This window comes from Thamnophis sirtalis, unplaced genomic scaffold (genome assembly GCF_051295495.1).
Source record: "Thamnophis sirtalis isolate CommonGarterSnake01/CBP01778 unplaced genomic scaffold, rThaSir2_p1.2 scaffold_15, whole genome shotgun sequence".
NCBI lineage: Eukaryota > Metazoa > Chordata > Lepidosauria > Squamata > Natricidae > Thamnophis > Thamnophis sirtalis.
Window position 1 is genome coordinate 1,800,058 of NW_028261395.1, and position 24,530 is coordinate 1,824,587.

At 38.7% G+C, this 24,530-nt stretch overlaps 1 protein-coding gene across 3 annotated transcripts; it reads left to right on the forward strand.

Moving 5' to 3' along the window:
• LOC106539444 (uncharacterized) lies at nucleotides 1-24,009 on the forward strand. 3 transcript variants are annotated; one of them, XM_087702154.1, is made up of 12 exons: nucleotides 1-61; nucleotides 1,390-1,472; nucleotides 7,884-7,959; nucleotides 9,611-9,742; nucleotides 13,956-14,079; nucleotides 15,613-15,673; nucleotides 15,762-15,808; nucleotides 16,537-16,612; nucleotides 17,011-17,112; nucleotides 17,644-18,498; nucleotides 21,963-22,061; nucleotides 23,221-24,009. In XM_087702154.1, exons 2-12 carry the CDS (start codon nucleotides 1,444-1,446, stop codon nucleotides 23,531-23,533), a joined length of 1,914 nt encoding a protein of 637 aa, XP_087558280.1. In that variant the 5' UTR covers nucleotides 1-61; nucleotides 1,390-1,443; the 3' UTR covers nucleotides 23,534-24,009. The 3 variants fall into 3 exon arrangements, with proteins under 3 accessions (XP_087558280.1, XP_087558278.1, XP_087558279.1); XM_087702152.1 differs by lacking the exon at nucleotides 1-61 and having other exon boundaries at nucleotides 1,019-1,472; XM_087702153.1 differs by lacking the exon at nucleotides 1-61 and having other exon boundaries at nucleotides 1,019-1,472; nucleotides 17,647-18,498.
• The last annotated feature ends 521 nt before the right edge of the window (nucleotides 24,010-24,530 follow it).

Sequence of the window (24,530 nt, forward strand, 5' to 3'; positions counted from 1 at the left end):
CATCGTGTGAGGGGATTTCGGTTTGCCGGCCCCGGCTTGCAAAACAAACTCCCGCCTGAGGGTACGAGATGCCGGGTTTCCCTTAACCGGCCGCGGCCTTCGCTCCGCTTCTGGTTCTTCGCAGAAGCTGCGGCTCGGTAGCTTCCCAAATTTCGGGTCGTCGAAAGCTGCCCGCCGCCTTCACCGCGGTGGGCCCAAAAGCCATCCTCTCTGTGGAGAAGCTGAGGGGACATGAGGGTGTCCCCCTGGCGCCGCCGCCGCCGCAACGGGCAGGGCTGCTGTAAGGCCTCGCCGTCTCTTTGGAAGTCGGCTGCCCGGCGAGCAGTTTTGCTGCGCCGGCGGCGGGAGACGGGCCCTTGATGCTCTCCCAATGGTACTTCTCAAGCCGTAGGACAGCTGCCCCCCCTCTCCCCTCATGGCTTGACCCCCCCATTGCTCTTGTCTCCCCGTCCCGTCAGCTGCTTGGCCCATGAGGGCAAATCAAAGAGGTAGTAGAAGGCCCCTCTTGGTTGCTGCGCCTGGTTTGCCGAAGTGGTCTCTTTCCCCCACCCCACCCCAAAAAAAGTAAAATAAAATAAAATTGGCTGCTTTAAGATGGCGGACCACCTCTCTGAATTCTCCAGCTGGCTGGCTTGGGAATTCTGGCGGTTAACAGACTAACTGGGGTTGGGAAGGGACCTTGGAGGTCTTGAAGGGATCTAGTCCAACTTCCCCTCCCTGCTCAAGCAGGAAACCAACTCATAGCGATAGCAATAGCAGTTAGACTTATCTACCGCTTCATAGGGCTTTCAGCCCTCTCTAAGCGGTTTACAGAGTCAGCAAATTGCCCCCAACAATCCAGGTCCTCATTTCACCCACCTCGGAAGGATGGAAGGCTGAGTCAACCCTGAGCCGGTGAGATTTGAACAGCCGAACTGCAGAGCTGCAGTCAATAGCAATAGCAGTGAGACTTATATACCGCTTCATAGGGCTTTCAGCCCTCTCTAAGCGGTTTGCAGAGTCAGCATATTGCCCCCCAACAATCCAGGTCTTAACTGGCCAAGTTTGGGAGGAAAAAAAACACTGCTTTAAAACAAAAAAGGGCTGGTTTGTTGAAAGGAATTTTAAAGCACCCTTGCTGCTGTGCTACTTTTCTCTCACTTTTGCGCCTCTCCAACAATGCCAACCATGAAAGGAAGGACCTTGCAGATGCTAAGCAGCAATGGTGAGAAAAGGCTTGGCCTTTGCCTTTGTTTCAAAAGCTTGAGTGTTTCTAAACGAGACTTGGGTTTCTCCAAACAAAGCCGCCTGAAACCCCATCTAATGTGGGTCCTTCAGGGCGATCCTGTAAGACTTCAAGAAAGAGATTGGCACCGTGTTAACTGCGCGGTTCTCTCTCATTTGCTGCAGTGCTGCCCATTTTCTCTGCTGGCTCCTGCTCTCTTGTCCGTTCCAGCATTGAGCATGGTAAAGAAGAATACTATCCCTAATGGGTAAGTATTGTATAAGTACTGTCTAGCCTATAGAGAGATAAAAGGGGGAGAGGGCTCTGACAGCCCCGCCTGCTTCTCTCTTGTCTCAAAATCATCTTTGTAATCTCTACTGCAAGACAAGGTGAGTATGATAACAGGGGCATGCAGGTTACCATCCCCCCAGGTAAGTATTTTATCCCACATTTTATAATGCTCCATCAGCCTTCAGTATCTCCTATTCCTCCTGTATCCTCAACTTTGGACTTGGAATAAATTAACTCTATAATCGCAGTGATGTCAATGGCGTGGCATAGAAGGCTGATATCAAGGTAACTTCAGTAGCAATAGCAATAGCAGTTAGACTTATATACCGCTTCATAGGGCTTTCAGCCCTCTCTAAGCGGTTTACAGAGCCAGCATATCGCCCCCAACAACAATCCGGGTCCTCATTTTACCCACCTCGGAAGGATGGAAGGCTGAGTCAACCTTGAGCTGGTGAGATTAGAACCGCTGAACTGCAGATAACAGTCAGCTGAAGTGGCCTGCAGTACTGTACCCTGACCACTGCGCCACCTCGGCTCTATACTGCGCCACCTCGGCTCTATATCTAGAATAACATCTAGAATAACATGATACCATGGGATGGCTCAGGTTTATTACATGCTGTTCAGTTTACCTTGGATTAAACAAGAGCGCTTTCTGTAATTTCATAGAACTGGTCTTCACTTGGACATGTGGTTTAGTTTTCTTTTTGCAAGATTTTTGTCCCAGTGGCAATTTATTTTATTAATGTCTGATAGTGTTAACTTAGCCTGCAAATATATTACATTATTTCTGTTCTTCTGACATGCAAAATACCTGAATACATTTTAAGCTTAATAAACTGAAAAAGATGTTTAATGAACTTGCTAGTGTGACTATCTTCAATCTTCACTGAAGTTTTGCCGGAAATGACATTATACGACAAAACATAAGTGATATTATCAAGCAGTATTACTTGAAATTAGTTTTATTACTTCCTGAAGCAAAAACGTGTTAAGTTTTATTGCTTAATTATTTCCTGCTTCTCCTCTATTGCCTTCTTACCTTGTCCATTATTATCAATGTTGCTAGTGTTATTTAATTGATTTTTAATAATAATGCAGATTTTTAGAAAATCTCAGTAGGGTAATATTGAACATTGAAAGCCGCATTGCTTATTTTCTGAATCAGTTTGAATAGTCAATTAACTGCTGAAAAGATACTTAGTAATTAAAATGGATATAAACTGATCATCTTAATAGTCCCAACATTTAGTAAAATGTTGAATTGGGAATAATAGCTTAACATTAAAAGAAATATTGCAAAAACTATTAGCCAAAAATATAAATAAGAAAAAAGTGTAAGATTAGTATTTGTTATGCTATTTATTAAATTTCAAGGTGACCAGATTCTAGAAAGATTCTGAGCAGTTTATAACTTTAAAAGAACACATGATATTTAAAAAGTGGTCTGTAAAACCACCTAAATAAAAACCAAAACATTGCCATGAGTTTCACAAACACTATCGCCCTGGGAACAGATCCAGGTTTTCAGAGACTTACAGAACTTTTGAAGAATAGGAGCTAGATGTATCATTGTGCAGATTCTACTCCAGTGGGCAGGAACTGTGACAAAGAAGGTCTGGTTCCTTGTTCCCACAAGTTGGCAATGACAATAGCAACATCTTACTTAAGAGAGCCATATTACAGCCAGTCTGCCTGATTGCATTGAATTGGCAGGAACAGAGAAAGGCACCCCCCCCCAAATAACCAGGCCCTATTCCATGAACGGTTTTATAAATGACAACCAGCACTTTGAATTGCACCTGGAAGCCAGCTGGTAATCAATGAAGTTTGTGAACATTTTGTCAGACCACCCTTCAGACCTGGAATTTAACTAGCTTCAAGGCTTTGTCTTATTTGTATTTCTGACTTGAGTGTCCAATAAAATTTTTTTGATTGTTCTATGTGTTTCTTTATTTCACCAATCAGCTATAGTTAATCAGTTTTGAACACCGGGGCAAATGTTTATAAGCACATATGAAAAATAAGAGTATTAAAATATTTTAAATAATAACTTTTTGTCAGATAATACAGTAGAACCTCTGGTCACGAACACTTCTGACCACTGCCAAATCGGGTTCCGACCAAAAAAATCACATTTTTTTCCCCAGTCTATTCCCTTCCACACCATTGTTTTTGAAAGCACCAAATTTCCAAAATTAGTTTCAGGTCATGACCAAATCAGTTTGCGATCAAATTTATGGAACAAATTATGGTTGTGACCAGAGGTTCTACTGTGGGGAAAAAATGAGGGGAAAATAAATTATATAGTACCTGGTTTCATAGCTGTGAAGTAATTGCTCATTTGCTCCCTCTTTCTGAGAGAATGGCACAAATTTTTTAAAAGAATTAAACATTAATTGAAAGTATTTCATTAAACATTGGATGCATGTGAAACAGTAGTTTTGCCCCCCCTCTCTCTAAAGTTACATCAGTACATCTTTGATAGCATCCCAAGCAGAAGAATGACTTACTTTAAACTTGAAAGTAATCTTTCTGTTTAAAATCCGAATAAAATTATTGTTTTTTTAAATAGAATTCCATCCTTGCTGTATTTTATCAACTGCTACCTGGGTCTTTTTTCCCTTGTTCTCTTTAATTTGCTAGGTTTACTGGGAAGCATATAGATATATAAATATAGCATATAAATATCCTCATAATTAATCAAAACAAGCACTATAGAGATTTTTGTGGGTTTTGAAAACAAACAATCTGTAAACTAGAGGAACTAGTTACTTTTGTTAAAAGCAACATTTATAAAGGCTGAAAACCTGCTTGGATGGGTTGGTCCATCACCTCAACTGCTTTCCCATAGGGCATTGTTTCCCAAACTTGGCAACTTGAAGATGTCCGGACTTCAACTCCCAGAATTCCCCAGCCAGCATTCGCTGGCTGGGGAATTCTGGGAGTTGAAGTCCGGACATCTTCAAGTTGCCAAGTTTGGGAAACAATGCCATAGGGGTTAGTGGAAGGATCTCTGAAGAAGAGGAAAGGGAACAAACAGGTACCACTACTGGAAATTGGTTCAGGTGTTTCCCAGGGAATTAGCATCAAGATCCCTAAGGGAAAGTTCCCTGAAACTTTTTTTAAAAAAAAGAATTCTTAGACCCACAAAAACATTCCAGAAACTTGTTCAGCTGAAATCTTTTTTGCTTCACCTCTTACAACTTCAAATGTCCTAGAAATATATTAATTACAAAAGAATGGACAAAAATTCACGGAAACTTTCATATATACAGGTAGTCCTCACAACAGCAGTTTGTTTAGTGACTTCAAAGTTACACCGGTACTGAAAAAAGTGACATCACCATTTTTCACATTTACGACCAATGCGGCATCCTCATGATCATATGATCAAAATTCAGAGACTTGGCAAGTGACTCATATCTATGATGGTTGCAATGTCCCAGGGTCATGTGATCCCCTTTTGCGACCACCTGACAAGAAAAGCCAATAGGGAAGGCAGAATCACTTAACCACGTTACTAATTTAACAACTGCAGTGTTCCACTTAACAATTGTGGCAAAGAGCTTAATAAAGTGGGGCAAAATTTACTTAAATGTTTCGCTTAGCAACAGAAATTGGTGCTCATTTGTGGTTGTAAGTTGAAAACTACCTGTACATGCTGAGATGACTAGCTCATAATCTCGATCAATCCACAGTCATTTATTCCAGCCATAACCAGTAGAGTTTCTAATTCCAAATTATTTCCAGATATTAGTTTCCAGGCAGATTGGTGCTTTTATTTAAAAATTCAATATTTGTGTTATGCGTATGTGATATTGCAGGATTTCAATATATCTTGATAAAAAAACATTTTGCATTATTATGTTAGTTTATGGCTGCTGCATAAGATATCAGTTTGCAATAAATATGCTAGAACAGAATGACTCTTCATTTGACAATGCATGTTTTAATAGGTTTCTAAATTGACCAGCTTCTTGCAGTTTCAAATTTTATAAATGTTTTATGTAATAATAGTTTAGACTTATCAAAAGATAATCTTTTTCAGGAAAGAAGTTGTTATATAGTATGTTAAATAATTTCTGCAAATCATTCTGTATTTCCTCAACTTTAATTTAAAGAATGAAATGTACAATATACATATACGTTTCTTAAAATGTATTTAAAATAAGGAGCATCTCCATTCTGTTGAATCCAATGCTAACAAATGTTATACTAGATTCCACTCCTGGAACATATTTCCTTTCATTGCCTTTGTCCCCATAAAACCCAAAAGAAATGAAATATATGGGCCAGGTGTAGAAGTGGATGAGACCAGGCACAAATCCCTTGTCTTCATTTAAATTGAATGTAATTTTTGTGTATTTAATCTTTTCCCTGATTTGTCTCATTAAAAATTTGAAGTTGGCAGAATTCTTGGTGGGGCTCTGAAAACATTAGCCAAGATTTAGCTGCTTGTAGGCCCTGGCTCTCAGATTGTGTATTTCTGTTGTATATCAAGCAAAACGTTAAGGACAAATCTTCCTACAGTACTCTTAAGTGGGGCTGAAGTTGGTGGAGTTCACAAGTGGTTGGATCATGGATTAAGATTTCATTAGATCCAGTGCATTTTTCTATTTACAAAGATAAATAAACCATACAGCTTTGCTTCCGAAGGCTAATATACGAACCTCACTAGTTTATACCATGGTCAAACTACTGTTTCCCCCCCGAAAATATGATCTACCCCCAAAAGAAGCCCTAGCCTGATTTTCATCCATGCGCCTAATATAAGCCATATCCCCAAAAACAAGCCTAGTTAAGTCCCACTCGACGTCTGGTTGTATGAGGTGGAATGAGGCACATGTGTAAAAATCAAGCTGGGGTGGAGGGGGGGTGGAGCTACCCCATTGGCCCCTCTCCTGCTTAACTTAGGACCACCACAGCCAGGCCTCCCATACCCCGACACCTGTTGCACTGCTGCCTGACTTCTGCGACCACTCGTGGCCAGACGCCACATGGCTTGTTGCGCAGCCCATGCTAGCTGTCTCTGAACTGTAAAGCTATCTCCAAACTGTTTTTCAGCTGATTAAAACAGTTTCGATCTCTGGATTATTATTATTATTTTTTTTGAATAAATGTTTTAAAAAGTTACCATCAGCTATCCTTTTCTTTTTGGCTAAACTCTGCTAAGTTCACTCCAACCATTTCCACTTGACTGCGCTTTCTCTCACTCCTGCTTCCCGTCTGAGAAGGCAGAAAAGAATGCGAGCCAAGTATACATATGGTACGCTGCTGCTTGCACACACATGACACACGTCAGGCCTGGCTGCAGTGATCCCAAGGTAAACGGGTAAGACATCCCCCAAAAATAAGACCTGATTCTTATTCTGAGGCCTAAAAGAAAATAAGATTGGGTCTTATTTTCAGGGAAACATGGTACTTTTGCTTAAGAAGTGAATGAAAGAAGAAGTGAATGAAACAGTGGTGGGTTTCAAAACTTTTTCGAATCTACCCTGTGGGTGTGGCCTCCTTTGGCGGCCTCCTTTGGTGGCCTTTGGGGGAGTGGCTTGCAAGCCATGTGACCTGGTGGGAGTGGCTTGCCGGCCATGTGTTCTCTCTCTCTCTCTCTCTCTCTCTCTCTCTCTCTCTCTCTCTCTCTCTCTCTCCTTCCTTTTGTCTCTGTCCTTTTTTTTTCCTTTTTTTCTTTCATCTCTCACTTTCTTTTTTCTTTTTTTTATTTCTTTCTTCCTTTCTCTTTGTGTGTATGTGTGTGTGTGTGTATGTGTGAATGATGGGTTTCAAAAATCTTTGGAACCTCTTCTGTAGGTGTGGCCTGCTTTCCGGGTCCACTGATGGAACCTCTTCTAACTGGTTCGGTAGATTTGACAAACCGGTTCTACCGAATAGGTGCGAACTGGTAGGAACCTACCTCTGGAATGAAACCATGTCTAGTTGGGGTGGGAATGTTTGTTTCTTTCATTACTGTCATTTCCTGAAAACTTAAAAAAGACCGTAGTATGTTGAGAATTGTTATTTGGAGTGAAACTCCTTTTGCCCAGCATAATAGCAGTGAGGAGGGGAAGAGAATTGATTAAAGATTTTTGCATACTTGCAAAGAGCTTGGCAACATTAAGAAATGTATGTAAATGATTTTTTTTAAATTACCAATTTTAGCAGAAACTGTCATTTTGATTGGAGACTTAAGAGGTGGATGAACTTAAGAGGTGGATGAATCCAGTTCAATGTAGCTTCTATAGATTCAGACTCCCAAGTTCTTTTCCCATGAGTGATTATTTCAGTAATTTGAATTGCTGTATCAGAGCAGAACTGTTTTCTACAAAGCATTGCAGTCATAATTTTTTTTAACATTTCTATATGTAAAGATATATTTTCTTTTTATTAGATGGAGGAATGTATCACCAGTTGGAAAACCTATACCAGGAACTCGATTCATTGCTTTTAAAGTACCCTTAAAAGGGGTATGTATAAACACTATTTCTATGAAGTTATATTAACTAAAAAAGAAAATCAGTAAAGTGAGATTCATTTTATATAATCAGTGTTTGACTATGAGTAGAATCTATGCAATAATACAGATTTAGTTTTAAAGAGATGTTTCAGAGTACATTGGCCAAAAATATAGCACCCTTGTAGTTAAGTTTGAATTTTTGGACAGCTGACTATTAACCTTCCCTTCAAAGGATAAGAGCCTTTGGTGTACTATTAAATAAGACCAATTATATGGTTTTCACACAGTGATAGTATGGTCGGCGTTTACTTTAATGAAGGAATTATATCTTCCCTCAGTTTTTAAAAATCTAATAAACTTACAAGTACTTGTACACTGTACTTGTACTTTTGATACTAAACAGCTAATCTTCAATTCCATAATTGCACATTTTTCTGTGATCAAATTCATTCAAAATATTGCACAAAATTTCCCCTAATTCACCTCCTGCTTCTTCCATTATTGTCTTACACTGAAACATAACATGCAACTGTCACCACGCTGTCATCACACAATGGATTTCTACTTTCAAATACACCCACAACAACCTCAGTGACATCAATTCATTTTTTTCACATGCATTATAAACCTTTCCATTAATAATTAAACCTGTACTTTCATGCACATATTCATCAACTTCACTTCAACACTTCAACAACAGGCTATTTTTATTTAGATCTTACTGTATTCTTCCCGATTTTACTTTTACAAACATATATTTATTTTTCTTTTTTCTTTCATTTAGTTTGTATATATGTGTGTGTGCGCTCTCGCATATACACACATACACACACACACACACACAGACACACACACACATGCTGTATATTTGCTCCTCTTATATTTTTATTCATGTAACTTAGCTTTTGCTTGCTCATTAAACCTAATGAAAAGGTTCACATATGAATTAATTTGAAAACATAATAGGTGGAACAGACTTTTTTTTCCAATTTGGACAGCACTGTTCCTAGTTCTACTATGGATGGTGTTCGTCAAAAATGGAAGAAAGGGTATTTCTGTTTGCCATATATTTATATGCCTCCCATCTTACTGTTGAAGCAACTCTGTATCTGATAAATAGTAATATTATCTAAGAATATAGAGTTCTAAATTGTGAAATATACTTCAAAAAGATGGAAATGCAAAGATAAAAGATGTTTACTTCACAATTAGCTACTCCACCCAGACACTGCTTCCTTACTCCTCTGTAGAACAGCAAGTAACTTCACTTATTCATGGTTAATTCAGAATCATGGCTTTGGACAAATGCTTTCAGAGTTCTGCATTTGTTCAGTCTGGAGATGTAAAATATGAAATATTTATTTCATGAAAATATTCAAATATAAAATATGAAATATTTATACAGTATCACCCTGTAGTAAAAGAATACATACAAGTAGAGCAAAAAGAAAAACAACTTCAGTCCTTAAAGGACGGTTAGCTGTACTATTTATTTTTAAATAAAATATTTATTTACTTAGCAACTACCTAATTGTTCTGAATGCTTGTCTTTGTTTTGAGTTTTATTTTTATTTTTTTAAATCAATGAGTCTAGATTTTTCTATATGCATAAGAATATCTTTCCATTCTGTACTTACTTTCTTTTTTTCCCTCCATCCTAGGCAATCAATCATCGACTTACACCGACACAAAAATTTACACCTAAAGATCTCATTGCTGCAGTGAAAGTTTTCAATACGGAGCTTGGTTTAATCATTGATTTAACATATACAACAAGATACTATGATATCAAGGTAATAGTAAATTAGTATTTGCTGGGGATAATAGAAGCATTTTTTTTCCCAATACTGACTTAGAAATAGGTTGAATTTTCAGTCTTCAGCGTGAGAAGAACTGTTCTATAATAATGGCAAAGCTTCACCGGGAATGAACCTCCCCCCTGGCCTGTTCATCAAGAGAAAGTTAATAGGCATAAGAGAGAGAGCAGGTATTCTTTATAGCAGGGGTCCCCAACCCCCGGGCTGGTCTGCGACCCACTGGGAACTGAGGTGGCGCAGTGGTTAAATGCAGCACTGCAGGCTACTTCAGCTGATTGCAGTTCTGCAGTTCGGCTGTTCAAATCTCACCGGCTCAGGGTTGACTCAGCCTTCCATCCTTCCGAGGTGGGTAAAATGAGGACCCGGATTGTTGTTGGGGGCAATATGCTGACTCTGTAAACCGCTTAGAGAGGGCTGAAAGCCCTATGAAGCGGTATATAAGTCTAACTGCTAACTGGGCTACACAAGCGGGCGAGCTCACGAAGCTCCATTTGTGCAAGTGGCGGGCACGTGCAGGAAACTATCCCTTTCCCCCTCGCCATTGCTGTTGTCGCCGCTGCCAATCCGCAGAGCCAGAAACGTTAGGGAACATTGCTCTATATAGCATCCTCGATTTTATGGAATGGTCTTCTCCAAGAAGCAGCCCCCACCCTGTTGCAGCTCTTTAGAACAGAGCAATGTGCTCTACATGGGGCTGCCCTTGAAGAGTATTCGGCGACTTCAGCTAGTCCAGAATGCGGCCGCGCGAGCGATTGTGGGTGCACCTCGCTTCACCCACATAACACCTATCCTCCGCGAGCTGCACCGGCTACCTGTCGATCTCCGGGTGCGCTTCAAGGTGCTACTTGTCACCCATAAAGCCCTACATGGTAGTGGATCTGGGTACTTGAGAGACCGCCTGCTGCCAATTACCTCCACCCGACCAATTAGATCCCATAGATTAGGCCTCCTCCGAGTTCCATCTGCCGGTCAATGCCGACTGGCAACTACGCGGAGGAGAGCCTTCTCAGTGGCAGCTCCGACCCTGTGGAACGATCTCCCCGTGGAGATTCGTACCCTCACCACCCTCCAGACCTTCCGCAGAGCCCTCAGAATCTGGCTATCCCGTCAGGCCTGGGGCTAAGACTGTAACCCGCCCGAATGGTATGAATGTTGTGTTTTTAATTATGTATTGTCTTATATGTTAAAAGTTTGTCTCCCCCTCCCCTTTGGGTTGTGAGCCGCCCTGAGTCCCTCCAGGGAAAAGGGCGGCATATAAATAAACTTTTACAATTACAATTACAATTACAATACGGTTATTTGATTTCCAAGTTACTTTTGAGTCCATGTGGCTGACTCTGGATGCTTATCTTGGCTTATGACTTAGCCTTTCTTTTGTAGTTATTTTTTATTTCTATATTAATTTAGTTATTTCTTATGTTTTTCTATTTACTTGATGTGAATGACTCAAAAGTTATTTCAATTTGGGGTAGGCTATAAGTAGCATAGGAAAAAAAAGGAAGGGAAGGAGGGAGTCCATTATGCTAGTTAATGGTGTCATGACATTCTTGTTGAACATGTTTTGCAAAGTGCAATAAGGTACATCCTTGGGAACGTAGAGTTCAGTATATGATATAAATTGAAGAGAAAGAAAGATTCACCAGGATTCCAGAATTTAAAAAAATGTAATGTTAGATTTGCATGTGCAGAACTGGAAGTACGGTAGAGAGAGATGCATATCATTCCACTTTGTGTGTCCTGTGACTTTCCTAGAAGCTGGAAGAAACACAAATTGAAGCACAAATCATGGAGAAGGAAATGGCCAATACTTCACAAACAACAAAGGCAATGCTATATTGTAGTCCTTCACTTAACGACCACAATTGAGCACCAAACCTACAAAACTAAGTTGTTAAGTGAGTTTTGCCCCATTTTCTTGCAAGGTTAAGTGAATCACTGCAATTGTTAACAGAACACAGTCATTAAGTGAATCTAACTTCTCACTTTGTTAGAAGGTCGCAAAAGGTGATCACCTGACCTTGGGACACTACAACAGTCATAAATATGAGCCAGTTGCCAAGCATCCAAATTTTGATTATGTGACCATGGGGATGGTGCAATGGTCATAAGTGTGAAAAATGGACATAAATCACTTTTTTTCATTGCTGTTGTAACTTTGAACTAAATGAGTTGTAAGTCAAGGACTTTGTATAGGCTTCTATTGTGAATATGGAAGTATCTGCTGAGTGCATAAATTTGTATTTACAGTAAGGAATTATACTCAAATGCTAGCTCATCTAGTATATCAATATATTACTATGCATTTTGAAGAACTAAAAATCTTTAAATGTATTCTACTCTTTTTAAATGAAAGTGTTTCTCATAGTTCTTTTGCAATGGAACATTAGAGTTATATGTTTGGTTACTTTAGTGGAATATTAGTTGACAGGGAGATTGGCAGCACAATCCTACATGTGACTCCTCTGAAATTAATCCCATTATTCAGTAGAATCTGGTAAACAGTATAGAAGTCTTTATAGTATAGAAGATTTATCAAAAATATTCATTGATTTTAAATCAAACTTAGCTGCTTGATTCCAGATATAATTCAAAATGCTGGTTATTACCTTTAAAGCCTACATGGTTTGAGATTGGATAACCTGAAGGACCATCTTTCCCCAAGGGTTTCCACCTGTCCAATCCAATCCAACAGATTGGACATGTCGCAGATCCCACCAGCCAAAGAGTGTTGACTAGTGGGAACTGGAAGACGGCCTTTTTCTGCTGTAGCCCCTGACTTATGGAATACTCTCCCCTTGGAGATTAGAATGGTCCCAACACTTTTTTGGCTTTTCACAAAACTTTAAAATCTTGGCTGTGTAACTGGGTCTGGGGCTTGGAAAGGGTTAAGGGCCCTATTACTCACGCCCTCGTCACCTCAAGACTGGATTACTGTAACACGCTCTACATGGGGCTGCCCCTGAAGAGTGTTTGAAGACTGCAGTTGGTCCAAAATGCGGCCGCGCGAGCAATAATGGGTGTACCCAGATACATCCATGTTGCACCTATCCTCCGTGAGCTGCACTGGCTTCCCATTGGTCTCCGGACCCGCTTTAAGGTGTTAGTCGTTACTTTTAAAGCCCTACATGGTACTGGACCTGGCTACCTGAGAGACCGCCTCCTGCCATTTACCTTTCAACGACCAATAAGATCACACAGGTTGGGCCTCCTCCGGGTGCCGTCGACTGGACAATGCCGGCTGGCGGCCCCCTGAGGGAGGGCCTTCTCTGTAGCTGCGCCGGCCTTATGGAACAACCTGCGCGCGGAGATCCGGACCCTTACCACTCTCCCGGCCTTCCGTAAAGCGACCAAGACTTGGCTGTTCCGGCAGGCCTGGGGCTGTTGAGAAATAATCCAGCCCCACGTGATTGAATGGTGATTTTATTTTAAATAATTGTACTTTTATTATTCTATGTCTTTGCTTTTGTTGTGAGCCGCCCAGAGTCCCTAGGGAGTGGGCGGCATACAAATTTTATTAAAGTTACAAAGTTACAAAGTTTACTATGAGTTGATTAAACATCACAGCTGCTATTTGTACTTATTTATTTTACAGATGTTTTCATTATAGTGTTTTTGAATCATTAAAATTATTTTATAGTTTTAGAATTGTAAGCCATCCCAGAGTCACTTAGCTGAGTTGGGCCAAGAAACGTAATAAACAAACAAACAGGGATAATTTGAAGATTGCAGACATCCCTTCCAATGGTCATGGAGGCACTTACGCAATGAAATATCTTAACCTCATAAAATGTTACTACTAAAAAAAATGTTAAAAGTATTTTCAAGTGACATCAGAGTGTGATCATGATAACACTTTTAAAACCAATAAACTAGTCATGCTGTTACATGCCACAATACAACAGTTTGGCTTTATTCACAGGTGTTCTCACTACCAGAATTTCTATTAAATATTTTAATGTAGCGAGGAAGGAAAAATTGTAAAGATCTTCATCACAGAAGTTACATTCAGTTTTGTGTCTGGAGGTCAACTTGTACCAAAACAAGCTGAAATTGCGGCAACATACAAAAATAGGATTGTTCACTTAATGCCATTATGTACTTAATTTCTTTTATTAAAATACTCGCTAAAAAAATATTTGGTAATCAGTAACTATATTAACTACAGTATTGTTCATCTTTTCATTGCTAGGATTTGCCCAAAAGTATGGAGTATAAGAAACTTTTTACTGTAGGACTTGAAGTCCCAGATGATCCTACTATTCTACAGTTTAAAAAATGGGTCAGAAAATTCCTATGGGAAAATGCAGACAATGGTAAATAATAGCCTTTATCATTTCATACTAGAGATCCGGAACAATTGGAAGTTGTGTATTTCTTTAGATTCCAACCATCATATAGGAATAATTATCCTTCTATACACATACTAGCTGTTGCCTGTTGCCCAGGTATTAATTTATCCTAATCCTGTATTAGACAGGAAAAGGAATGAATTATATCTGTAGTGTCGCTTGGCTCCCCCCCTGCCCTCGGCACATACGTGCACGACATTTTGGGCCTAGTACGCCTCCCTGCAGCCTCCTGGGAACAAAAATGGGGCATGGGGGGCTCGTGCCGCTCCCCCGCACCCTGCGCTTGTGGGGCAGAGACTCAAAAATCAGCTGGCCAGGGGGATGCGTGCGCACATGTGCAGTGGAACTGAGCAGAGCTCTGCATGCCACACACACACACACACCAAGGGGTGTTAGGGGTATCTTACCCCACAGTATTTTTCTGCAGAGAGTAAGTCATCTGTATACCAAGTTTGGTTGAAATTGCTCAAGGCATTCCAGAGTTATGCTGGAAAACACACAAATTTATATAGAGAGATTATTCTAATTAAAAAACATCAACCATAGCCTGAGATAGATTTCTACATTCTACACAGAAGATGGAATGGTATGTCTTGCACCCACACTTGGTTATGAAAGGCTGCTACTTTCTACATAATATACAGGTAGTCATCAACTTACGACCTGACAATTACAGTTGTAAATCATAAAGTGGGTCAATCACATGACCAACCTGAATGTATGGCTCTTTTTTTTTCCAGTGGTCTTTAAGCAAACATGGCAGTTGTAAAGCTAACCTTGTGGACGTTAAGCAAACCCATTGTACTCTAGGGCAGTGTTTCTCAACCTTGGCAACTTGAAGATGTCCGGACTTCAACTCCCAGAATTCCCCAGCCAGCGAATGCTGGCTGGGGAATTCTGGGAGTTGAAGTCCGGACATCTTCAAGTTGCCAAGGTTGAGAAACACTGCTCTAGGGGATGATTTTTGCCAGTAACCAAGAGTAACACCAGTTTATGGCAAAATGGTCATAAACATGGAGTGGTTCAAATGGCCGTAAATGCAGGCCAGTTGCCAAATGCCCAAAATGTGATCACATGATTGCAAGTTGTAAGTAACTTTTGTGGCATCCATTGTAATTTTGAATAGTCGTTAAGTCAAAGGCTACCCAAACTGCATGGGGATCAACAAAGCTGTCATCTCTGGTGTCAAATTTAATAGCATAAAACACCTGTAAACGAAACAAAAAGCTGGCTTAAAACTTAAGGCCACTCCTCTCATAATCCAAGAAGTGTTTAGTTCTATCAGTTTTGCCTCTTCTTGATCACACTTAGCAGGAGAGGTCATATTACCTCCTCCCGATCCCCATTTTTTCCAGTTCTGAATCAACGTTTCAGAGAAATGTAATTTCACGAACCCACTAAAGAGCAATATTCTTTTTTTTTTTTAAGCCCTATTTTTCATCATGCATTAACATTATACATTTGCGTTGTTTAATTTTCGTTTTGCTTTTCCAATAGAGAAACTCATTGGAGTACACTGCACTAATGGAATCAATAGAACAGGTTACCTTATATGCAGGCAAGTGTCACAACAAACATTAAATTAATCATTATTTTCACTGCAATGAAAAGTTGGGTAAGCCATAACTGCATTTGTGTTCCTTTAGATATCTTATTGATGTTGAAGGTTGGGATCCAGAAACAGCAATCCAAGGTATTTGCGTGCCTTTTTAACAGAATCCCAGGTTATGGAATTTGAATTTGGTTGAATTAGCTGTTGTAACCGAGATTCAAAAAAACCACTTCCCAAAGTATCACGTGTGAACTGAAGAGTTTTCCCCCCCTGCTTTTGCTCTCAGGTTCATATCACAAAAATGAACTTGATGGAATTCCAGCAGGAAATTGAAAAATGGAAATGCCCTCCCTTCCTATATGTACAAAAGCACATCTATAACAAAAGGATAAATGTTTCATATAATTTCTTTAGGTAGTTGGTTATGTTTAGTGACTTAATCAATATTAAGTACAATCTTAGCTTGTGCTTAAGTAGAAAAAATACTTTTTGGGAGGATGAGCTGCACAGTGTTTCTCAACCTTGGTGACTTTAAGTCCCGTGGACTTCAACTCCCAGAATCCCCCAGCCAGCTGGCTGGGGGATTCTGGGAGTTGAAGTCCACAGGACTTAAAGTCACCAAGGTTGAGAAACACTGGCCTAGGTCCTGATTTGCTAACCTCAGCTGACAGGAACATTTATATGAGAAGCATCCTTTTGCTGTTGTGGTTCTGAAAGAGTGATTTCTATATCAGGATATTATCAAAATTTAAAGAAAACCAAGTCAGATTCTTGAATTACGTGCTATTATTGAACTTTTCCTCAATAGCTTGTCCATTTTTCATCAAGAGCCCTGTTTCACATAACTCATGTTCTTGCCATCTGTTTAGCTTTTGGAGAAGCGCGTGGTCACCATATGGATGGTCATATATATCTGACAGATCTTAAAACTCACCCAATGAGAAGGTGAGTCTAGTCCTATTCTCGTAGAATATGTTCCTTTTTCTGTTCTAACACATTTTAAATAAGCTTCGGTGTTTATTTTTTTCTGAAATTGATCACAAAAGGTAGAATAATCATTGCCTTTTTAAATATTCTATAAGTAGACCCCAAATTGAGAAGGTGGAAAACAAACGGTGAATCCTAAAAGATTTAGGAAGTTGATATGCTGATAGAAAATACAAGAGTACAGCCATTTCGGGGAGAGACTAGAAAAGTATCCTATAATCATTAGATTTATGCTTTACATCCTCCTGAGAACTTCTCCCTTCTTTCACTAGATAAAGTGTAATCACGCAATTTTTGTCTTTTTTCATTGTATCCTCAGCAGAAAATGTGTTATATTCTCTTTTGAAATTCCTTAGCAACCTGGGGATGAATATGTGGGATGCTGATGGAGATGTTGTGCCACCGCCAGATGATATAGACAGACATATGGATCGATTTCCAAATGAAGAATATGCTAGGTAACTGCCAAAAATGTATTTGTCTTCATGTGGTGGTAGAATTGTATAAATCTAACTTGTATAACTTCACATACTTTATTCAACCCTGAGGGGACAATTATTTTTGAACACGTTAAAAGTACTAATGCACTCATTGTCAAGCTTTTATTTCGTATTTTCACACTGCTATTAGTAGTGCAGAAAACTGTAAGTAGGCAGTCAAAAGTAAACTTCATTCCTACATTTTTTTGCAGTTTTCTTTTGGTTAGCTGGAATCCTTACTGACAACTCACCAGCCTTCTTGCTGTCTCAACCTCAGCCGGAAAGCGAGGTTTTCATAGCCAAGTTCAAAGTGCTTTGCAGGGGAATGAGAATTAGGCCCTACGCATAAGTGTATTTACATGTACCATACGGGTCAGAGAAGATGTTCATTAAGGGCAAACTAAATTCTAAACGATTTTGATAAATTTACATTTGTCCCTTTAGAATTAAGTTTTTGTTAGTGTATATTATCGCTTGATTTTCTTACAAAATAATACTCTTTTTCCCTAGCAGGCCTGGTAAAAGACTAAGAGTTTATGATGATGGCCCCAATGACTTACCGGAACAGATTCGATTGAGAGAGTTTGATTTTATTAATAAGGGTCCTGGGCAACGTCGGAAACCATATCATGCCCACCAGTTTCATGATGACATGCAGTCACCCCAGCCACAAATAAGACAAAGGCATTTCCACGACCACCAGTTTCATGATGACTGCCAAGAAGAAATGGAGATTAAAGATTTAAAATTTAGTACAAGAGAGCCAGGGCACAGATTCCAACCTTTTGAAGACCACCAGCTTGATGATGACTTTCCAGGAAATGTATCAGGTGGAGACATTAATATGAACCGTAGTCAAATTCATAGACATTTTGCTGACATTCCTGGTTATAATCATAGACCGACAGAGAGCCAGCTCAATGGAGGCCGAGGGGAAAGACAAAGACCATTTTACAATCGACGGCCTATTGGTTTTCCGCCACCCGCGCAGGACAAAAACCAGTTGTTCCTGAACAAGAGACCTGTGGAAAGACTAAGGCTGTTTCAGAACTGTCCTGTTCGTGATTATATCCACTCACCAGTGGGAGATTTTGAGTACGTGACTAGGGGATGTGGACAAAGAAGGATACCTTTCCTTGACCAGCAGCCTCACAGTGAATTACGAAGAAAATTGTCATTAGAAGATTTTGATGATGAAGATTCCAATAGAAGAAGTAGACCATTCCTTGATAATCAGTCATACTGCGATTTTAGTGAGAAGTCACAGCTGAAAGATTTACAAAACGGGGGACCTGAACAAAGGCTGAATTTTTTTAATGATCACTCAACTCACATTAATGAGCCATATGAGGACCATTCTGAAAGGTGAGAAGAATTATTGATTAGCTTCAATAATATTATAGTATTTGTTCATTTTTTCTTTTAACTAACAAAACTGAAGATCATATAAATCAATAAAACAGGCTTTTAATTGGTTACTAATAGTTTGAATTACGTGTTACACAAAACCAGATGCAATTTTTAAAACGCATTTCTGTAAATCCATTCATACTAGCCAGTTTACATTTTTGATATATGATTATATTAATGGAACTGGAAACCATCAGTTGCCAAGTGTTTGAATTTGATCACTTGACCATAGGGATGCTGCAACGGTCATAACTATGGGAAACGGCCACGTCACTTTTTTCTGTGCCATTGTAACTTTGAACAAGTCACTAAATGAACTATTGTAAGTCAAGGACTACCTGTACACTGTAGATCAGGGGTGTCAAACTCACATCACGGCAGCATCTCCTGACGTATCAGGACTTTTCCCTTCCGCTAAATTGGGTGCGGGTGTGTGATGCATCCGGTCCGCGACTTTGATACAATTTTTTCCATCTTCTGATCTGTTTGTTCTGTTTTTGTTTCGATGTTCTGTGTTTTTTCTGTTCGTTGATTGCTAAGGCATTCTGTATCCTTTCAATTTTGTCCTCCACGTTTTTGATATTTCCTTTCTCCCATTTCATTTTTCATTTCTTCATGGTTCTTCCATGTCTCTTCATGATTTGTAGCCGTCACTTCTTGGCTTTTCGTCAATGTCTCTTGTATCGTGGCACGACAAAACCGCGCTCCACTAAAGCGCGCCCGATTAAACCGCATCGCTGACGTCATCAGCAGGGCGACAACAGTGACCGCGGAGAAAAAAGGGCGCTTTAAATAGCGCTTTGAAAGCAAGCCAATTCAAGTTAAGGTAAGGGTTAGGGTTAGGGTTAGGGTTAGGGTTAGGTTTAGCGTTAGGTTAAGGGTTAGGTTTAGGGTTAGGTTTAGGTTAAGGATTAGGTTTAGGGTTAGGTTTAGGGTTAGGTTTAGGGTTAGGTTTAGGATTAGGTTTAGGGGGGTTAGGCTTAGGTTTAGGGGTTAATTTTAGCTTTAGCGTTCACAGCGTGCTTTTTTCGTCGTGCTGTGATGACGTCAGCTATGCGGTTTCGTCGAGCGCGCTTTAGTCGAACGTGGTTTTGTGGTGGAACCCTCTTGTATCATCTGGAGCATCAATTGCATACTCTGCATTGTTGGTGCTGGTCCCGTTGTTCCTGCCATCGTTCCGCCTTTCTCCCGCCCCAATGCACTCTCAATTGGTCTTTTATTCGAGGAGGGAGTCAAGTTACAAGTACCCTATCAATTAATAGATTAGATTGTAATCAATCAGATTACAAGTACAATTCCTATCAATTAATAATTGCAATGTGTTAAAAATCCATTGTTGAGAATTTCTGAGCCCAGAATCATTGGCTGCGTGTTCAACAAGTTCTCACTTGATGGTGCTGTTTTAATTCTTTTTTTTTTCCTTAATCACTTTGAGGTCTGCTACGGAAGGTCCTGGGAAGTTAAAATAGATATTACTTTAGCTTTGCTTTGAGTTCTGATGTCAAATTAATTATTTTATGTAAAGATTGTTCTAATAGAATCCAGAGGAACATTTCTGGAAGATGATGGCATATGGGTATGGATAGGATAGATACAGATGGCATAACCGAAGAAATCTTTAAATATGAATGTGCTTTGCTTACAAAACCAACTGTGCCTGGAAATTGGTTTCATTCTAATATCCTGCCAGAGGTTTGAACCCTGCTGTCCTTTAAACGAGCCCGAATGTCTTGGCTCTTTTCCCAGACTTTGGGCAAAGGTGGGATATGGCTTCCCTGTGTGAAGAGTTTTGTGTCTGATCTATGTTCATCTTCCTTTTTTGTTATCTGGGGTTATTCTGTTTCTTTGTGCACCACCAGAATCACTGGAGTGCAAATTACAAAATCTAAATGATTTATAAACAAATAACGAAATGAATGTAAGAATAAATTCAATACTTAGCACAAACTTCAGCATCAAGCAGAGAATGTCTCTTTGGTTGTGTCACATATTCATGGATTTATAAGGAATGCTTGTGATGATGCAGAGATGTGCTAATTGGGGACATGAATTACGTGAATTTTTATATGAAGAAAATGCCTTGTTGAGATCCTGTATAATTTGTAGCTAATGATAGGTAAATAGTATGATTGCAACAAGATGTATCCAAAAATTAAGGTATTAAATACCAAGTAAGTTTTGGAATGAATGACTGCAAACTATATCTAAATGTGGAAAAAATTCAGGTAGATGAATTTGTAACCTTTACTAGAATGTTTTGTAAATATAGGGAAATTTTAAGACATGCAATTACTAGTAGAAAAGTGATAAGCACTGTGTTCTCTGTTATGAAAATATTTACTGAAAACTGTCTAAAACACGAAATGTAAAGGTTGAATGCAATGAGAATAAGTTACTAAAGTTACATGACAAAACGTGAACAGGAATGAATGGGTACTGAATGAATGTGGATTGACTACTAAATTAAATTACCAGTATGGGGAAAAAAAACATATTGAGGAAGTTTGATCTTATGGAAGGAAGGAAGGAATTGTGAGCAAAATATATGAAAGAAGACTGAACAAGCCACAGAATAAGTTATGTTGGATGAAATTAATGATATTTTTTTTAAAAGGTGGGAAGTTTATTAATTTGACTTTTCTCCCAGGTGTAGTACTTTATAAGTAACTTGGCTACATACATACATACATACATACATACATACATACATACATACATACATACATCTTCCTATTTTCCCCACAACCACTGAAAGACTGACTGGCTCAAAGTCAGCCACACAGCTTTCACGTTTAAAGTGGGACTATTGTTTTTCATTACTTCTAGCCAATGCCTTAACCACTACACCAAACTGGCTTTCTGGATCAAAGTTTAAAGAATAAATGACAGTGTATAAAGCTGTATATAAATATTATGGAAGCAAATAAGTCTAGAGACCTAAGATGATATCGGCATAAATTAGAGGTACTAACTTTCCTTTTCATTTCTTATCTCATTTCTTTGCCTTGTATTTTCTTACTTCCCAACCACAACTGCAGTGATTCACTTAACAACTGTGGCAAGAAAGGTCATAAAACGGGGCAAAACTGTCTCATTTAGCAACAGAAATTTTGGACTCAATTGTGGTTGTAAATTGTGGATTACCTGTATAGTATCACACCTATTTTTTCTTCATTACATACATTCTTTTAAGAATTTATTCTTTTGGGTCCTTGGATTTCTCTAAGCTTGATGGTCTGCTTGTAGAAATGTCATTACCCAAATAGGTAACATAATCAAAGCTAGTGAATGTGGGATATGCTCCCTTTTTATAGAGTAGCTTCTCAGCCAGTGTGGTGGAGATGTGATTTTTTTCCCCTTGGTAGTTTATTGATTAGAGTATTATATTCTGCTGAAAAGGTTTATTCTTTTCCTTTCAGAAGCTATCGTTTTCCTTCTCATGAGGAGTACTACACAGAATCTCCCTTACTTCGGAAAGATTATGGCTCCGATAAAGATAATTATATTAGAACTTGCAGGTAAAATTGTGATTGTCAAAATTTATTATTATTTTGGTTCACTAACTAATTAAAATTGGTTCCAGGTACGCTATTTAAAGGCCTAATGTAGCCCAGTCCTGAAAAATGACATACATTGTATGATCATAAAACTGTATATAGTTTTTCGAATTTAACAAGAAGACAGTCTTTTAAGAAGACAGTCTTTTAAGAAGACAATACATCATTTGAAAGGTTTATTTCTGGTTATATGAAAGCCTTAGCTAACATTCAACTCTTGAGTTCCGTTTTGATGTATTCTTAATTTAATCCGAGAGGGCAATATTTATTCCTAAAAGAGGTGTGATCACAAAAAATGCATATAACCCCATAACTTAAGTTCTAGCAACGCAGTCATATTCATATCGGCATTTCATAATTAGCACTTCCCATTCCATTTTTTGCAGAGGTCACTAAGCAAATCATCATGTGAGTCTAGGGTCATTAAGTCAATCCATTGTTCACTATGGGCCAGTTTTGCCGAAAGTAGGAATTAAACAGGGGTTTTTTTTTAGCAAAAAGTTGTAAATTGCAGCCATGTGACATTGAGATGCTGCAAAAGGCCATAAATGCAGGCTGGTTGCCAAACATCCAAAGTTTTGTGATTGGGGGGTGGGGGTGGGGAGCAGTTGTCAGAATTTAAGAACCGGATCATAATTAACTAACTCTTGGAACAGTCACTAAACAACTGGTTGAAAATTGTGAAATACTTGTAAATTGACAGTTCCGTGTGAGTAGATTTAAGGAATGTTTTCCAATACTGTACATGAAGCATGTCCCATGTTATTAAAAAGATTAAGAATCCTTCTAGAGAGGATACTGGGCAAATTGGAATCTTTCCATACTTGAGCATCTGTCCCATCACATATTTCAGTAAAACAGCTTGAAATTAGAAAGCCAATGACAAAGGATTATCACACAGAACCTGTAATTAGTATAATTTGAAAAAAAAGGCATTTTCTACATTTATTCTGAAAGACTCTTTCTCTAAAGAATATCCCGTAAAATCATGTACATTCTGATATGTTTCTTTGAATTAGCTATTTGTTGTTTCACTAAAGTAAAAGCAATGTTTGTATGTCTCCTTGCTACAAATTACTTTGCTCACAACATTTGATTAATAATTGTTTTCATATTATAGATCTGATTGCCCTGACGATTACAGGAAAATCCATCCTTCGGAGGTAATTAACAGAGGAGGAAAAGCTAGATTTGTTCCATATTCTTCTCACCCAACCCTTCACTCTTCATCTTCACATCAGGAACCGAGTTCAATCTCATTGTGCAGTGGAAGGGAATATGAGTGTGAAATTAAGAGAGAGGTGAGCCAGGGGAAAAGATTACCGGTTGTAACAATTGATTATAATTATGGCTTGCCTTTAGACTATGCTTCTGAAGAGGAACACAGAGCTCATTATTATTCACATGCAACAGAGCACTACATTTTGAAATAAATTGGATGTGTACTTGCATGCATTATTTTATAAACAACTTCCTATATATTGACAAAATTACTTCTGAAGTTTAAAAAAAAAGCTTCATTATCATTCAACATTACAAAAAGTACCTGTAACAAGTCTAGTTCTGTTTTTTTCATATTTAAATGATAAATAATTGGCGAAAACAAGGCCTTTTATGTAAAATCAAAGTAGGTTCTCACTCATGAGATTGAAGAACCGTAACCATGAATAACTGCAAATTGTTCTCCCTGCTTTCCTCAACATGACATGTATGAAACGTTTCAGCTAAAATGTAAGAAAACAATTGAATTACTGATTTTAATAGAACGTTGCTCTAAAATAAAGTAGGCTTTGAAAGGAATGGAAAATATATAAAGATTTAAAAAATCAGTTCTAGTTAATGTGGTTTATTCTTTTGATAATCTAGTTTTTTCAATATTTCTTTTGGAAAATGTGCATGTAAATATTGTTTCGGGGGGAAAAAACTGTCACACTAGAAAAGACAATAAACTTGAGATTTGTGTTCAGTTATTATATCTATATTATATCAAGAAGATTTCACTTTTAAGTTGAGGGACCAGATCATTAGAAATCAGTTCCTTCCTTCCTTCCTTCACTCCACTCCATTCCATACACCCCTGGCCCATGCATGCTTTTACAACATTCTGAATTGCTGAATTCAGAGTTTACTTTTCAGTTTTTAAGCACAGTAAAAATAACATATTATCATTCTAATTTCTCAGGAGGTGATAAATTAGTTTCTTGGATATTAGGAAAAAATATATCTCAATATCGTATCCCAGCCACAAGTAGGGTGCATATGGAATATGTTATTTGAAATGTCTGCTCTGCAAATATTATTCTACAGGGGCACTGTTTATTCCCCCTGCACCACAAGGGAATTCAACTCAAGGGTGGGCACAATTATTATTTAGCTCTTATTTGCATCCATATTCTTATTTTGCCCCTTTGGAAAGAATTCAAATTTAGG

Coding starts and splice junctions, on each gene's coding strand:
- LOC106539444 (XM_087702152.1), top strand. CDS start 1,159: ATGCCAACCATGAAAGGAAGGACCTTGCAGATGCTAAGCAGCAATGGT. Junction 1,473..7,883: donor AAGAATACTATCCCTAATGG/GTAAGTATTGTA, acceptor TCTTTTTATTAG/ATGGAGGAATGTATCACCAG. Junction 22,062..23,220: donor AATTATATTAGAACTTGCAG/GTAAAATTGTGA, acceptor TTCATATTATAG/ATCTGATTGCCCTGACGATT.